The 18,479-nt window shown below is 43.2% G+C and overlaps 1 protein-coding gene across 1 annotated transcript in view; it reads right to left on the bottom strand.

Moving 5' to 3' along the window:
• Window positions 1-18,479, bottom strand: part of KNTC1 (kinetochore associated 1) — a 1,377,837-nt gene that overhangs the window by 413,828 nt on the left and 945,530 nt on the right. The window contains exon 50 of the mRNA XM_053701768.1: window positions 7,324-7,534. Coding sequence (XP_053557743.1) covers window positions 7,324-7,534 — 211 coding nt within the window. The remainder of the gene's footprint in view (window positions 1-7,323; window positions 7,535-18,479) is intronic.

Below are 18,479 nucleotides of genomic sequence, written 5' to 3'. Positions count from 1 at the left end.
TCATATGATACCGTGGTGACTGTAGTTAAAGAAAATAAATTATCAGACCTGATTAAAAAACCAGGGCGGGCCGTGGACCGGACACACCGTTGGAGAAAGTAATTTATCAGGTAAACATAAATTCTGTTTTCTCCAACATAGGTGTGTCCGGTCCACGGCGTCATCCTTACTTGTGGGAACCAATACCAAAGCTTTAGGACACGGATGAAGGGAGGGAGCAAATCAGGTCACCTAGATGGAAGGCACCACGGCTTGCAAAACCTTTCTCCCAAAAATAGCCTCAGAAGAAGCAAAAGTATAAAATTTGTAAAATTTAGTAAAAGTGTGCAGTGGAGACCAAGTCGCTGCCTTACATATCTGATCAACAGAAGCCTCGTTCTTGAAGGCCCATGTGGAAGCCACGGCCCTAGTGGAATGAGCTGTGATTCTTTCAGGAGGCTGCCGTCCGGCAGTCTCGTAAGCCAATCTGATGATGCTTTTAAGCCAAAAAGAGAGAGAGGTAGAAGTTGCTTTTTGACCTCTCCTTTTACCAGAATAAACAACAAACAAGGAAGATGTTTGTCTAAAATCCTTTGTAGCATCTAAATAGAATTTTAGAGCACGAACTACATCCAAATTGTGCAACAAACGTTCCTTCTTTGAAACTGGATTCGGACACAAAGAAGGCACGACTATCTCCTGGTTAATGTTTTTGTTAGAAACAACTTTCGGAAGAAAACCAGGTTTAGTACGCAAAACCACCTTATCTGCATGGAACACCAGATAAGGAGAACACTGCAGAGCAGATAACTCTGAAACTCTTCTCGCAGAAGAAATTGCAACCAAAAACAAAACTTTCCAAGATAATAACTTAATATCAACGGAATGTAAGGGTTCAAACGGAACCCCCTGAAGAACTGAAAGAACTAAATTGAGACTCCAAGGAGGAGTCAAAGGTTTGTAAACAGGCTTGATTCTAACCAGAGCCTGAACAAAGGCTTGAACATCTGGCACAGCTGCCAGCTTTTTGTGAAGTAACACAGACAAAGCAGAAATCTGTCCCTTCAAAGAACTTGCAGATAATCCTTTCTCCAAACCTTCTTGAAGAAAGGATAGAATCTTAGGAATTTTTATCTTGTCCCAAGGGAATCCTTTAGATTCACACCAACAGATATATTTTTTCCATATTTTATGGTAGATTTTTCTAGTTACAGGCTTTCTGGCCTGAACAAGAGTATCAATGACAGAATCTGAGAACCCTCGCTTTGATAAAATCAAGCGATCAATCTCCAAGCAGTCAGTTGGAGTGAGACCAGATTCGGATGTTCGAACGGACCTTGAACAAGAAGGTCCCGTCTCAAAGGTAGCTTCCATGGTGGAGCCGATGACATATTCACCAGGTCTGCATACCAAGTCCTGCGTGGCCACGCAGGAGCTATCAAGATCACCGATGCCCTCTCCTGATTGATCCTGGCTACCAGCCTGGGGATGAGAGGAAACGGTGGGAATACATAAGCTAGTTTGAAGGTCCAAGGTGCTACTAGTGCATCTACTAGAGTCGCCTTGGGATCCCTGGATCTGGACCCGTAGCAAGGAACCTTGAAGTTCTGACGAGAGGCCATCAGATCCATGTCTGGAATGCCCCACAACTGAGTAATTTGGGCAAAGATTTCCGGATGGAGTTCCCACTCCCCCGGATGAAATGTCTGACGACTCAGAAAATCCGCTTCCCAATTTTCCACTCCTGGGATGTGGATTGCAGACAAGTGGCAGGAGTGAGTCTCCGCCCATTGAATGATTTTGGTCACTTCTTCCATCGCCAGGGAACTCCTTGTTCCCCCCTGATGGTTGATGTACGCAACAGTCGTCATGTTGTCCGATTGAAACCGTATGAATTTGGCCTTTGCTAGCTGAGGCCAAGCCTTGAGAGCATTGAATATCGCTCTCAGTTCCAGAATATTTATCGGGAGAAGAGATTCTTCCCGAGACCAAAGACCCTGAGCTTTCAGGAGTCCCCAGACCGCGCCCCAGCCCACCAGACTGGCGTCGGTCGTGACAATGACCCACTCTGGTCTGCGGAAGCTCATCCCCTGTGACAGGTTGTCCAGGGACAGCCACCAACGGAGTGAATCTCTGGTCCTCTGATCTACTTGTATCGTCGGAGACAAGTCTGTATAATCCCCATTCCACTGACTGAGCATGCACAGTTGTAATGGTCTCAGATGAATTCGTGCAAAAGGAACTATGTCCATTGCCGCGACCATCAAACCTATTACTTCCATGCACTGTGCTATGGAAGGAAGAGGAACAGAATGAAGTACTTGACAAGAGTTTAGAAGTTTTGATTTTCTGGCCTCTGTCAGAAAAATCCTCATTTCTAAGGAGTCTATTATTGTTCCCAAGAAGGGAACTCTTGTTGACGGAGATAGAGAAATTTTTTCTACGTTCACTTTCCACCCGTGAGATCTGAGAAAGGCCAGGACAATGTCCGTGTGAGCCTTTGCTTGTGGAAGGGACGACGCTTGAATCAGAATGTCATCCAAGAAAGGTACTACTGCAATGCCCCTTGGTCTTAGCACCGCTAGAAGGGACCCCAGTACCTTTGTGAAAATTCTTGGAGCAGTGGCTAATCCGAACGGAAGTGCCACAAACTGGTAATGCTTGTCCAGAAAGGCGAACCTTAGGAACCGATGATGTTCCTTGTGGATAGGAATATGTAGATACGCATCCTTTAAATCCACCGTGGTCATGAATTGACCTTCCTGGATGGAAGGAAGAATTGTTCGAATGGTTTCCATTTTGAACGATGGAACCTTGAGAAACTTGTTTAGGATCATGAGATCTAAGATTGGTCTGAATGTTCCCTCTTTTTTGGGAACTATGAACAGATTGGAGTAGAACCCCATCCCTTGTTCTCCTAATGGAACAGGATGAATCACTCCCATTTTTAACAGGTCTTCTACACAATGTAAGAATGCCTGTTTTTTTATGTGGTCTGAAGACAATTGAGACCTGTGGAACCTCCCCCTTGGGGGAAGCCCCTTGAATTCCAGAAGATAACCTTGGGAGACTATTTCCAGCGCCCAAGGATCCAGAACATCTCTTGCCCAAGCCTGAGCGAAGAGAGAGAGTCTGCCCCCCACCAGATCTGGTCCTGGATCGGGGGCCAACATCTCATGCTGTCTTGGTAGCAGTGGCAGGTTTCTTGGCCTGCTTACCTTTGTTCCAGCCTTGCATTGGCCTCCAGGCTGGCTTGGCTTGAGAAGTATTACCCTCTTGCTTAGAGGATGTAGCACTTGGGGCTGGTCCGTTTCTGCGAAAGGGACGAAAATTTGGTTTATTTTTAGCCTTGAAAGACCTATCCTGAGGAAGGGCGTGGCCCTTGCCCCCAGTGATATCAGAAATAATCTCTTTCAAGTCAGGGCCAAACAGCGTTTTCCCCTTGAAAGGAATGTTAAGCAATTTGTTCTTGGAAGACGCATCCGCTGACCAAGATTTTAGCCAAAGCACTCTGCGCGCCACAATAGCAAACCCAGAATTTTTCGCCGCTAATCTAGCCAATTGCAAAGTGGCGTCTAAGGTGAAAGAGTTAGCCAATTTGAGAGCATGAATTCTGTCCAAAATCTCCTCATAAGAAGAATCTTTATTGAGCGCCTTTTCTAGTTCATCGAACCAGAAACACGCTGCTGTAGTGACAGGAACAATGCATGAAATTGGTTGTAGAAGGTAACCTTGCTGAACAAACATCTTTTTAAGCAAACCCTCTAATTTTTTATCCATAGGATCTTTGAAAGCACAACTATCTTCTATGGGTATAGTGGTGCGTTTGTTTAGAGTAGAAACCGCCCCCTCGACCTTGGGGACTGTCTGCCATAAGTCCTTTCTGGGGTCGACCATAGGAAACAATTTCTTAAATATAGGGGGAGGGACGAAAGGTATGCCGGGCCTTTCCCATTCTTTGTTTACAATGTCCGCCACCCGCTTGGGTATAGGAAAAGCTTCGGGGGGCCCCGGGACCTCTAGGAACTTGTCCATCTTACATAATTTCTCTGGAATGACCAAATTCTCACAATCATCCAGAGTAGATAACACCTCCTTAAGCAGAGCGCGGAGATGTTCCAATTTAAATTTGAATGTAATCACATCAGGTTCAGCTTGTTGAGAAATTTTCCCTGAATCTGAAATTTCTCCCTCAGACAAAACCTCCCTGGCTCCCTCAGACTGGTGTAGGGGCACTTCAGAACCAATATCATCAGCGTCCTCATGCTCTTCAGTATTTTCTAAAACAGAGCAGTCGCGCTTTCGCTGATAAGTGGGCATTTTGGCTAAAATGTTTTTGATAGAATTATCCATTACAGCCGTTAATTGTTGCATAGTAAGGAGTATTGGCGCACTAGATGTACTAGGGGCCTCCTGTGTGGGCAAGACTGGCGTAGACGAAGGAGGGGATGATGCAGTACCATGCTTACTCCCCTCACTTGAGGAATCATCTTGGGCATCATTTTCTCTAAATTTTGTGTCACATAAATCACATCTATTTAAATGAGAAGGAACCTTGGCTTCCCCACATTCAGAACACAGTCTATCTGGTAGTTCAGACATGTTAAACAGGCATAAACTTGATAACAAAGTACAAAAAACGTTTTAAAATAAAACCGTTACTGTCACTTTAAATTTTAAACTGAACACACTTTATTACTGTAAATGTGAAAAAGTATGAAGGAATTGTTCAAAAATCCACCAAAATTTCACCACAGTGTCTTAAAGCCTTAAAAGTATTGCACACCAAATTTGAAAGCTTTAACTCTTAAAATAACGGAACCGGAGCCGTTTTTATATTTAACCCCTATACAGTCCCTGGTATCTGCTTTGCTGAGACCCAACCAAGCCCAAAGGGGAATACGATACCAAATGACGCCTTCAGAACGCTTTTTCTATGTATCTGAGCTCCTCACACATGCATCTGCATGTCATGCTTGCCAAAAACAACTGCGCAATAGAGGCGCGAAAATGAGGCTCTGCCTATGATTAGGGAAAGCCCCTAGAGAAAAAGGTGTCCAATACAGTGCCTGACGGTTATTTTACATAATTCCCAAGAATAAAATAATTCCTCAAAGCTATGAAGTATTAAAAATGCTTATATATCAATCGTTTTAGCCCAGAAAATGTCTACCAGTCTTAAAAGCCCTTGTGAAGCCCTTTATTCTTATGTAATAAAAATGGCTTACCGGATCCCATAGGGAAAATGACAGCTTCCAGCATTACATAGTCTTGTTAGAAATGTGTCATACCTCAAGCAGCAAAAGTCTGCTCACTGTTTCCCCCAACTGAAGTTAATTCCTCTCAACAGTCCTGTGTGGAAACAGCCATCGATTTTAGTAACGGTTGCTAAAATCATTTTCCTCTTACAAACAGAAATCTTCATCTCTTTTCTGTTTCAGAGTAAATAGTACATACCAGCACTATTTTAAAATAACAAACTCTTGATTGAAGAATAAAAACTACATTTAAACACCAAAAAACTCTAAGCCATCTCCGTGGAGATGTTGCCTGTACAACGGCAAAGAGAATGACTGGGGAAGGCGGAGCCTAGGAGGGATCATGTGACCAGCTTTGCTGGGCTCTTTGCCATTTCCTGTTGGGGAAGAGAATATCCCACAAGTAAGGATGACGCCGTGGACCGGACACACCTATGTTGGAGAAATAGGGAATCTTAGGAATCCTGATCTTACTCCATGAGTAGCCTTCGGATTTGCATCAATAAAGAGTAACTGTTTGAGGAGAGTTTTCTAGCTCTGTCCACCATGTGACTGGACAGAACTATGAAGAGGAAAGGGTGGTGCTTGAGAGTTACCTTTATAAAAAGGTAACAACAGGAGTGGTCAGTTCTGTCCACACCCCTTGAAGGAGGGATGTTCACTGGTATTAGCAGGGAGGGCACAGATAGGTGCATAAAAAATGAGTAATAGATTTTTCTAACATTTCAATATTTTCTTTAATTTGCTGGCCCTCTGTATCACGTGACAGCCATCATCTAATAACAGACTCTTATACGTATACACTATGAACTCTTGCACATGCTATGTAGGAACTGGTGCCTCAGAAAAATGTGCATATAAAAAAACTGTGCAGAACTTGATAATGGAAGTAAAATGGAAAATTGATCAAATTCCTTAAATGACAGTTTCAGGAATGGGAAAAAAATGCCAGTAACCAGAAGCAAAGAAAAAATGAGACTGAAATAATGTGGAGACAAAAGCGACGCCCATATTTTTTAGCGCCAAATAAGACGCCCACATTATTTGGCGCCTAAATGCTTTTTGGCGCCAAAAATGACGCCACATCCGGAACGCCGACATTTTTGGCGCAAAAGGACGTAAAAATGACGCAACTTCCGGCGACACGTATGACGCCGGAAACAGAAAAGATTTTTTGCGCCAAAAAAGTCTGCGCCAAGAATGACGCAATAAAATGAAGCATTTTCAGCCCCCGCGAGCCTAACAGCCCACAGGGAAAAAAGAGTCAAATTTTTAAGGTAAGAAAAAATGATTGATTGAAATGCATTATCCCAAATATGAAACTGACTGTCTGAAAATAAGGAATGTTGAACATTCTGAGTCAAGGCAAATAAATGTTTGAATACATATATTTAGAACTTTATAAATAAAGTGCCCAACCATAGCTTAGAGTGTCACAGAAAATAAGATTTACTTACCCCAGGACACTCATCTACATGTTTGTAGAAAGCCAAACCAGTACTGAAACGAGAATCAGCAGAGGTAATGGTATATAAATAAGAGTATATCGTCGATCTGAAAAGGGAGGTAAGAGATGAATCTCTACGACCGATAACAGAGAACCTATGAAATAGACCCCGTAGAAGGAGATCACTGCATTCAAAATAGGCAATACTCTCCTCACATCCCTCTGACATTCACTGCACGCTGAGAGGAAAACCGGGCTCCAACTTGCTGCGGAGCGCATATCAACGTAGAATCTAGCACAAACTTACTTCACCACCTCCATAGGAGGCAAAGTTTGTAAAACTGAATTGTGGGTGTGGTGAGGGGTGTATTTGTAGGCATTTTGAGGTTTGGGAAACTTTGCCCCTCCTGGTAGGAATGTATAGCCCATACGTCACTAGCTCATGGACTCTTGCTAATTACATGAAAGAAATAGCATGTTCTGTCTGAATCATGAAAGTTTAATTTTTATTTTAATGCCCCTTTAAGTATTGTTTGCCTAATATAAAATTAATTAGGAAGCTAAACAAATTTTTTATTAAAAAATACTATATATATAATAAAAGGGATGAAGAACAGACATTAGTTTTTCTGTACATACCTGGATAATCTCTGCCTGTAGGTTTTCTAATTCTTTGCTCCACACTGCTGTGTTCATACAGAGAAACAACAAGGTTAGCTGGTTTTCCTATCTGTTTCAACAATTCAGAAGTGTTCAACTTGTGCGTGATCAAAACATTCTCTGTAGCTGATCTCTGGTATTGCAAAGTAAGCTTCTTTATCAAAACTTCAGCTTTATCATATGCTTCCTCCTAAAAGTCCACAGAAAAAAAAAATAAACAAATTTATGCTTACCTAATAAAATAATTTCATGATGGTGAGAGTCCCCAAGTCATCCCCCACCTGACCACTAGGAGTAGGCAAAAGAAACCCCAACACACCAGAGCTTTATATCACTTCCACTTCCCATAAATCCTCAATCATACCTATAGGCAAGTAGAATGAGGTAATTGAAAAGCAAAAAAATAAAGGGGGCAAAATTAGTATTGACACTAAACAAAAAGAAAGGGTGGACTTGTAGACTATCAACATAAGAAAATAAATTAATTTATATGGTAATTATACATTTTGTTTTCAGATGGTGACATTACAGAAGTCATCAAGAGTGGGCAAACAATGAAGGCAGGCACATTACTAATCAGGAACTACAGTCCACAGAACTTTCCAGTCAAAAGCAACCTTAGAAGAAGCATGCACATCAAAGTGATACAACTTAAAGAGTGCAAAGACAATCAAGTAGCTGACTCCCAAATCTGATCAATAGAAGCCTCATTAGGAAAGGCCCAAGAAGTGGCAACTGTTCTAGTAGAATGAGCAGGTATGAGCTCAAGGGGAGTCTTCCGAGAAACCAAATAAGCCTAATGAAGTAAGGCTGTTAGCCAAGCTGCTATAAAGAAAAAGCTGTAGCTATCAGTCTCTTGCAAAGCCCAGAAAAGAAATTAACAAAAAAGAGAAGAAACTCTTTTGTGGCTTGCATATAATATTTGAGAGCTCTCCCAACATCCACATTATGAAGTCGCTCTGTTTTTAGAAGCTGGACAAAACGAAGGAATAACAATTCATAGATAGTATCTGAAGCTATAACCTTAGGAAGAAAGGGAAAAACATAATTTATGCCTGATAAATTAATGTTTCATGGTGGTGAGGGTCAACGATCCATTACTCCTAGGAATTACTGTTCCTTACCACTAGGAGGATGCAAGGATTACCAAGAGCTATATAAAACCCCTCCACCTCACATTTACCTCAGTCTAACGCAGACAGCCTCAAACTTGGTCCTCCAGAGGTTTTGGAACTACATTTCCCATGATGGTCAGCAAGCATATCAGCTGGCTGAGCATCATGGGTAATGTAGTTCCAAAACCCCTGGAGGACCAAGTTTGAGGATGCCTGGTCTAACGTATAGCCAAGCAAAATGAGGTAAGAAAAAGGAATAAGAGCCATAAAAGGAGCATGGAAAAAAAGATTTGCTATGAAAATACTAAACCCAAAAACAAGTGTGGGGCCTTGTGGACTTTCACCACCATGATATAAATGAATTAATCAGGTAAGCATAAATTATGTTTTCTTTCATACAGGTGGTGAAAGTCCACAATCCATTATTCCTGGGAACTAATACCCAAGCTGGGGAGTCCACAAGTAATAACATAAAGGGAGGGATTTCAAACACATCTGTTTTCACTGAGAAAATAAATCCAGAGCTCCACAAAAACCCAACAAGGGCAAACATTTTTTTTCTTTAAATGCCCTTAAAAAAATAATTCAAGCAGCAAAAAAAAAAAAAAAAAAAAAATTCTAGCTGAGACAACTGCCTGAAGGACCTTCCTACCAAAATGCTAGAATTTTTTAAAAAGTATGCAAATAAGACCAAATAGCTGCCATGGAAATTTGGTCAAATGAAGCTTCATTCTTGAAAGCTCAAGAAGTGGTAACTGACCAAGTAGATTGAACAGTGAAGGCTGAGCACCCTCCAAGTAAGCCTTGTGAATCAAAAATTTCAACCAAGAGGTTGAAAAAAAGAGGTTGAAAAAAAAAACAGCTAAAACTTTTTCTGTCCTTTTCTAGCACCAGAAAAGTAAATGAACAAACTAGAAGTCTGTCCACATTCCTTAGTAGCATTAATATAATATCTCAATGCTATTACAAAATCCAAATTATTCAAAGATCTCTCTGAAGCATTCTTAGGATCAGGACAAAAAAAACCCAGAATTTATGCTTACCTGATAAATTACTTTCTCCAACGGTGTGTCCGGTCCACGGCGTCATCCTTACTTGTGGTATATTCTCTTCCCCAACAGGAAATGGCAAAGAGCCCAGCAAAGCTGGTCATATGATCCCTCCTAGGCTCCGCCTACCCCAGTCATTCGACCGACGTACAGGAGGAAATATGCATAGGAGAAACCATATGATACCGTGGTGACTGTAGTTAGAGAAAATAATTAATCAGACCTGATTAAAAAAACCAGGGCGGGCCGTGGACCGGACACACCGTTGGAGAAAGTAATTTATCAGGTAAGCATAAATTCTGTTTTCTCCAACATAGGTGTGTCCGGTCCACGGCGTCATCCTTACTTGTGGGAACCAATACCAAAGCTTTAGGACACGGATGAAGGGAGGGAGCAAATCAGGTCACCTAAATGGAAGGCACCACGGCTTGCAAAACCTTTCTCCCAAAAATAGCCTCTGAAGAAGCAAAAGTATCAAATTTGTAAAATTTGGCAAAAGTGTGCAGTGAAGACCAAGTCGCTGCCTTACATATCTGGTCAACAGAAGCCTCGTTCTTGAAGGCCCATTTGGAAGCCACAGCCCTAGTGGAGTGAGCTGTGATTCTTTCAGGAGGCTGCCGTCCGGCAGTCTCATAAGCCAAACGGATAATGCTTTTAAGCCAAAAAGAAAGAGAGGTAGAAGTTGCTTTTTGACCTCTCCTTTTACCAGAATAAACAACAAACAAAGAAGAAGTTTGTCTGAAATCTTTAGTGGCCTCTAAATAGAATTTTAGAGCACGGACTACGTCCAAATTGTGTAACAAACGTTCCTTCTTTGAAACTGGATTCGGGCACAAAGAAGGTACAACTATCTCCTGGTTAATATTCTTGTTGGAAACAACTTTCGGAAGAAAACCAGGCTTAGTACGCAAAACCACCTTATCTGCATGGAACACCAGATAGGGCGGAGAACACTGCAGAGCAGATAACTCAGAAACTCTTCTAGCAGAAGAAATTGCAACCAAAAACAAAACTTTCCAAGATAATAACTTAATATCTACGGAATGTAAGGGTTCAAACGGAACCCCTTGAAGAACTGAAAGAACTAGATTATGACTCCAGGGAGGAGTCAAAGGTCTGTAAACAGGCTTGATTCTAACCAGAGCCTGAACAAACGCTTGAACGTCTGGCACAGCTGCCAGCCTTTTGTGAAGTAAAACAGATGACGCAGAAATCTGTCCCTTCAGAGAACTTGCAGATAATCCCTTCTCCAAACCCTCTTGTAGAAAGGATAAAATCCTAGGAATTTTTATCTTGTTCCATGGGAATCCTTTAGATTCACACCAACAGATATATTTTTTCCATATCTTATGGTAAATTTTTCTAGTTACAGGTTTTCTAGCCTGAATCAGAGTATCTATTACAGAATCTGAAAACCCACGCTTTGATAAAATCAAGCGTTCAATCTCCAAGCAGTCAGTTGGAGAGAAACCAGATTCGGATGTTCGAATGGACCTTGAACAAGAAGGTCCTGTCTCAAAGGTAGCTTCCATGGTGGAGCCGATGACATATTCACCAGGTCTGCATACCAAGTCCTGCGTGGCCACGCAGGAGCTATCAAGATCACCGAAGCCCTCTCCTGGTTGATCCTGGCTACCAGCCTGGGAATGAGAGGAAACGGTGGGAAAACATAAGCTAGGTTGAAGGTCCAAGGTGCTACCAGTGCATCTACTAGAGTCGCCTTGGGATCCCTGGATCTGGACCCGTAACAAGGAACCTTGAAGTTCTGACGAGACGCCATCAGATCCATGTCTGGAATGCCCCATAATTGAGTTATTTGGGCAAAGATTTCCGGGTGGAGTTCCCACTCCCCCGGATGGAATGTCTGACGACTCAGAAAATCCGCTTCCCAATTTTCCACTCCTGGGATGTGGATTGCAGACAAGTGGCAGGAGTGATCCTCCGCCCATTGAATTATCTTGGTCACTTCCTCCATCGCCAGGGAACTCCTTGTTCCCCCCTGATGGTTGATATATGCAACTGTCGTCATGCTGTCTGATTGAAACCTTATGAATTTGGCCTTTGCTAGATGAGGCCAAGCTTTGAGAGCATTGAATATCGCTCTCAGTTCCAGAATGTTTATCGGGAGAAGAGATTCTTCCCGAGACCATAGACCCTGAGCTTTCAGGGGTTCCCAGACCGCGCCCCAGCCCACCAGACTGGCGTCGGTCGTGACAATGACCCACTCTGGTCTGCGGAAGCTCATTCCCTGTGACAGGTTGTCCAGGATCAGCCACCAACGGAGTGAATCTCTGGTCCTTTGATCTACTTGAATCGTCGGAGACAAGTCTGTATAATCCCCATTCCACTGTCTGAGCATGCACAGTTGTAATGGTCTTAGATGGATTCGTGCAAAAGGAACTATGTCCATTGCTGCAACCATCAATCCTATTACTTCCATGCACTGCGCTATGGAAGGACGAAGAACAGAATGAAGTACTTGACAAGAACTTAGAAGTTTTGATTTTCTGACCTCTGTCAGAAAAATCCTCATTTCTAAGGAGTCTATTATTGTTCCCAAGAAGGGAACTCTTGTTGACGGGGAAAGAGAACTTTTTTCTATGTTCACCTTCCATCCGTGAGATCTGAGAAAGGCTAGGACGATGTCCGTATGAGCCTTTGCTTTTGACAGAGACGACGCATGAATCAGGATGTCATCCAAGTATGGTACTACTGCAATGCCCCTTGGTCTTAGAACCGCTAAAAGGGACCCTAGTACCTTTGTGAAAATTCTCGGAGCAGTGGCTAATCCGAATGGAAGTGCCACAAACTGGTAATGCTTGTCCAGAAAAGCGAACCTTAGGAACTGATGATGTTCCTTGTGGATAGGAATATGGAGGTACGCATCCTTTAAATCCACCGTGGTCATAAATTGACCTTCCTGGATGGTAGGAAGGATCGTTCGAATGGTTTCCATTTTGAACGATGGAACCCTGAGAAATTTGTTTAGGATCTTGAGATCTAGAATTGGTCTTAATGTTCCCTCTTTTTTGGGAACTATGAACAGGTTGGAGTAAAACCCCATCCCTTGTTCTCTTATTGGAACTGGATGAATTACTCCCATCTTTAACAGGTCTTCTACACAATGTAAGAATGCCTGTCTTTTTATTTGGTTTGAAGATAATTGAGACCTGTGGAACCTTCCCCTTGGGGGTAGTTCCTTGAATTCCAGGAGATAACCTTGAGAAACTATTTCTAGTGCCCAAGGATCCTGAACATCTCTTGCCCAGGCCTGAGCAAAGAGAGAAAGTCTGCCCCCCACCAGATCCGGTCCCGGATCGGGGGCCATCCCTTCATGCTGTTTTGGTAGCAGTGGCAGGCTTCTTGGCCTGCTTACCCTTGTTCCAGCCTTGCATCGGTCTCCAGGTTGGTTTGGGTTGAGAAGTATTACCCTCTTGCTTAGAGGATGTAGAAGTAGAGGCTGGTCCGTTTCTGCGAAAGGGACGAAAATTAGGCTTATTTCTAGCCTTAAAAGACCTATCCTGAGGAAGGGCGTGGCCCTTTCCTCCGGTGATGTCTGAAATAATCTCTTTCAAATCAGGACCAAACAGTGTTTTGCCCTTGAAAGGGATGTTAAGCAATTTTGTCTTGGAAGACACATCCGCTGACCAAGACTTTAGCCAGAGCGCTCTGCGCGCCACGATAGCAAACCCTGAATTTTTCGCCGCTAATCTCGCTAATTGCAAAGCGGCATCTAGAATAAAAGAGTTAGCCAATTTAAGTGCATGAACTCTGTCCATAACCTCCTCATACGAAGATTCTTTATTGAGCGACTTTTCTAGTTCTTCGAACCAGAAACACGCTGCCGTAGTGACAGGAACAATGCATGAAATTGGTTGAAGAAGGTAACCTTGCTGAACAAACATTTTTTTAAGCAAACCCTCTAATTTTTTATCCATAGGATCTTTAAAAGCACAACTATCTTCTATGGGAATAGTAGTGTGTTTGTTTAGAGTAGAGACCGCCCCCTCGACCTTAGGGACTGTCTGCCATAAGTCCTTTCTGGGGTCGACTATAGGAAATAATTTCTTCAATATAGGGGGAGGAACAAAAGGTATGCCGGGCCTTTCCCATTCCTTGTTTACTATGTCCGCCACCCGCTTGGGTATAGGAAAAACATCGGGGGGCACCGGAACCTCTAGGAACTTGTCCATCTTACATAATTTCTCTGGAATGACCAAATTGTCACAATCATCCAGAGTAGATAATACCTCCTTAAGCAGTGCGCGGAGATGTTCTAATTTAAATTTAAATGTTACAACATCAGGTTCAGCTTGTTGAGAAATTTTTCCTGAATCTGAAATTTCTCCCTCAGACAAAACCTCCCTCCTGGCCCCTTCAGATTGGTGTGAAAGTATGTCAGAAACGTTATCATCAGCGTCCTCTTGCTCTTCAGTGTTTAAAACAGAGCAATCGCGCTTTCTTTGATAAGTAGGCATTTTAGATAAAATATTTGCAATAGAATTATCCATAACAGCCGTTAATTGTTGCATAGTAATAAGAATTGGCGCACTAGATGTACTAGGGGCCTCTTGTGTGGGCAAAACTGGTGTAGACACAGAAGGGGGTGATGCAGTACCATGCTTACTCCCCTCATCTGAAGAATCATTTTGGGCACTATTATTATCTGTGGCATCATTGTCCCTACTTTGTTTGGACACCATGTCACAATTATCACATATATTTAAATACCAAAAAACTCTTAGCCATCTCCGTGGAGATGTTGCCTGTGCAACGGCAAAGAGAATGACTGGGGTAGGCGGAGCCTAGGAGGGATCATATGACCAGCTTTGCTGGGCTCTTTGCCATTTCCTGTTGGGGAAGAGAATATCCCACAAGTAAGGATGACGCTGTGGACCGGACACACCTATGTTGGAGAAAGGGCCAACAATTTTTCTGCTAATGTTTCACTGAAGAAACAACTTTAGACAAAAAGTCAAAAGTAATCAGTAGACCTGCCTTATCCTGATGAAAAAACAAAATTTATGCTTACCTGATAAATTCATTTCTCCTGTAGTGTGGTCAGTCCACGGGTCATCATTACTTCTGGGATATTATCTCCTCCCCTACAGGAAGTGCAAGAGGATTCACCCAGCAGAGCTGCTATATAGCTCCTCCCCTCTACGTCACCTCCAGTCATTCGACCAAAGGACCAACGAGAAAGGAGAAGCCCAAGGGTGTAGTGGTGACTGGAGTATAATCCAAAATTTTTTTTAGCCTGCCATAAAAAACAGGGCGGGCCGTGGACTGACCACACTACAGGAGAAATGAATTTATCAGGTAAGCATAAATTTTGTTTTCTCCTGTTAAGTGTGGTCAGTCCACGGGTCATCATTACTTCTGGGATACCAATACCAAAGCAAAAGTACACGGATGACGGGAGGGACAGGCAGGCTCTTTATACGGAGGGAACCACTGCCTGAAGAACCTTTCTCCCAAAAACAGCCTCCGAAGAAGCAAAAGTGTCAAATTTGTAAAATTTGGAAAAAGTATGAAGAGAACACCAAGTTGCAGCCTTGCAAATCTGTTCAACAGAAGCCTCATTCTTAAAGGCCCAAGTGGAAGCCACAGCTCTAGTAGAATGAGCTGTAATTCTTTCAGGAGGCTGCTGTCCAGCAGTCTCATAGGCTAATCGTATTATGCTATGAAGCCAAAAAGAGAGAGAGGTAGCCGAAGCTTTTTGACCTCTCCTCTGACCAGAATAAACGACAAACAGGGAAGACGTTTGACGAAAATCCTTAGTTGCCTGTAGATAAAATTTCAGGGCACGGACTACATCTAGATTGTGTAGCAGACGTTCCTTCTTCGAGGAAGGATTAGGACACAAAGATGGAACAACAATCTCTTGATTGATATTCCTGTTAGTGACCACCTTAGGTAGGAACCCAGGTTTAGTACGCAGAACTACCTTGTCTGAATGAAAAATCAGATAAGGAGAATCACAATGTAAGGCAGATAACTCAGAAACTCTTCGAGCCGAGGAAATAGCCATTAAAAACAGAACTTTCCAAGATAACAACTTGATATCAATGGAATGAAGGGGTTCAAACGGAACACCCTGTAAAACATTAAGAACTAAGTTCAAACTCCATGGCGGAGCAACAGTTTTAAACACAGGCTTGATCCTAGCTAAAGCCTGACAAAAAGCTTGAACGTCCGGAACTTCTGACAGACGTTTGTGTAAAAGAATGGACAGAGCTGAAATCTGTCCCTTCAAAGAACTAGCGGATAACCCCTTTTCTAAACCTTCTTGTAGAAAAGACAATATCCTTGGAATCCTAACCTTACTCCATGAGTAACTCTTGGATTCGCACCAATATAAGTATTTACGCCATATTTTATGGTAAATCCTTCTGGTAACAGGCTTCCTAGCCTGTATTAAGGTATCAATAACTGGCTCAGAAAAACCACGTTTTGATAAAATCAAGCGTTCAATTTCCAAGCAGTCAGCTTCAGAGAAGTTAGATTTTGATGTTTGAATGGACCCTGGATCAGAAGGTCCTGTTTCAGAGGTAGAGACCAAGGCAGACAGGATGACATGTCCACTAGATCTGCATACCAAGTCCTGCGTGGCCACGCAGGTGCTATTAGAATCACTGATGCTCTCTCCTGTTTGATTCTGGCAATCAATCGAGGAAGCATCGGGAAGGGTGGAAACACATAAGCCATCACGAAGGTCCAAGGTGCTGTCAAAGCATCTATCAGAACCGCTCCCGGATCCCTGGATCTGGACCCGTAGCGAGGAAGCTTGGCGTTCTGACGAGACGCCATGAGATCTATCTCTGGTTTGCCCCAACGTCGAAGTATCTAGGCAAAGACCTCCGGATGAAGTTCCCACTCCCCCGGATGAAAAGTCTGACGACTTAAGAAATCCGCCTCCCAGTTCTCCACTCCCGGGATGTAGATTGCAGACAGGTGGCAAGAGTGAGACTCTGCCCAGCGAATTATCTTTGATACTTCCATCTTGTCCCTCCCTGATGGTTGATGTAAGCTACAGTCGTGATGTTGTCCGACTGAAACCTGATGAACCCCCGAGTTGTTAACTGGGGCCAAGCCAGAAGGGCATTGAGAACTGCTCTCAATTCCAGAATGTTTATTGGAAGGAGACTCTCCTCCCGATTCCATAGTCCCTGAGCCTTCAGAGAATTCCAGACAGCGCCCCAACCTAGTAGGCTGGCGTCTGTTGTTACAATTGTCCAGTCTGGCCTGCTGAATGGCATCCCCCTGGACAGGTGTGGCCGATAAAGCCACCATAGAAGAGAATTTCTGGACTCTTGATTCAGATTCAGAGTGGGGGACAAATCTGAGTAATCCCCATTCCACTGACTTAGCATGCACAATTGCAGCGGTCTGAGATGTAGGCGTGCAAAAGGTACTATGTCCATTGCCGCTACCATTAAGCCGATCACCTCCATGCATTGAGCTATTGACGGGTGTAGAATGGAATGAAGGACACGGCATGCATTTTGAAGCTTTGTTAACCTGTCTTCTGTCAGGTAAATCTTCATTTCTACAGAATCTATCAGAGTCCCTAAGAAGGGAACTCTTGTGAGTGGAAAGAGAGAACTCTTCTTTTCGTTCACCTTCCATCCATGCGACCTTAGAAATGCCAGTACTAACTCTGTATGAGACTTGGCAGTTTGAAAGCTTGAAGCTTGTATCAGAATGTCGTCTAGGTACGGAGCTACCGAAATTCCTCGCGGTCTTAGTACCGCCAGAAGAGTACCCAGAACCTTTGTGAAGATTCTTGGAGCCGTAGCCAATCCGAATGGAAGAGCTACAAACTGGTAATGCCTGTCTAGAAAGGCAAACCTTAGATACCGGTAATGATTTCTGTGAATCGGTATGTGAAGGTAAGCATCTTTTAAATCCACTGTGGTCATGTACTGACCCTCTTGGATCATGGGCAAAATTGTTCGAATAGTTTCCATCTTGAACGATGGAACTCTTAGGAATTTGTTTAGGATCTTTAAATCCAACATTGGCCTGAAAGTTCCCTCTTTTTGGGAACTACAAACAGATTTGAGTAAAACCCTTGTCCTTGTTCCGACCGCGGAACTGGATGGATCACTCCCATTAATAAAAGATCTTGTACGCAGCGTAGGAACGCTTCTTTCTTTATTTGGTTTGTTGACAACCTTGACAGATGAAATCTCCCTCTTGGGGGAGAGGATTTGAAGTCCAGAAGGTATCCCTGAGATATGATCTCTAACGCCCAGGGATCCTGAACATCTCTTGCCCAAGCCTGGGCGAAGAGAGAAAGTCTGCCCCCTACTAGATCCGGTCCCGGATCGGGGGCCCTCGATTCATGCTGTCTTAGGGGCAGCAGCAGGTTTCCTGGCCTGCTTGCCCTTGTTCCAGGACTGGTTAGGTTTCCAGCCTTGTCTGTAGCGAGCAACAGCTCCTTCCTGTTTTGGTGCAGAGGAAGTTGATGCAGTTCCTGCTTTGAAATTACGAAAGGAACGAAAATTAGACTGTCTAGCCCTAGGTTTGGCTTTGTCCTGAGGCAGGGCATGGCCTTTACCTCCTGTAATGTCAGCGATAATCTCTTTCAACCCGGGCCCGAATAAGGTCTGCCCTTTGAAAGGTATATTAAGCAATTTAGATTTAGAAGTAACATCAGCTGACCAGGATTTTAGCCACACTGCTCTGCATGCCTGAATGTCAAATCCGGAATTCTTAGCCGTAAGTTTAGTTAAATGTACTACGGCATCTGAAATAAATGAGTTAGCTAACTTAAGGGCTTTAAGTTTGTCTGTAATCTCATCTAGTGTAGATGATTGAAGTGTCTCTTCCAGAGACTCAAACCAAAATGCTGCTGCAGCCGTGACAGGCGCAATACATGCAAGAGGTTGCAATATAAAACCTTGTTGAACAAACATTTTCTTAAGGTAACCCTCTAATTTCTTATCCATTGGATCTGAAAAAGCAC

The sequence above is a fragment of the Bombina bombina genome, chromosome 2, assembly GCF_027579735.1.
Source record: "Bombina bombina isolate aBomBom1 chromosome 2, aBomBom1.pri, whole genome shotgun sequence".
Classification (NCBI taxonomy): domain Eukaryota; kingdom Metazoa; phylum Chordata; class Amphibia; order Anura; family Bombinatoridae; genus Bombina; species Bombina bombina.
This window is presented reverse-complemented; position numbering and strand designations above follow the sequence as displayed.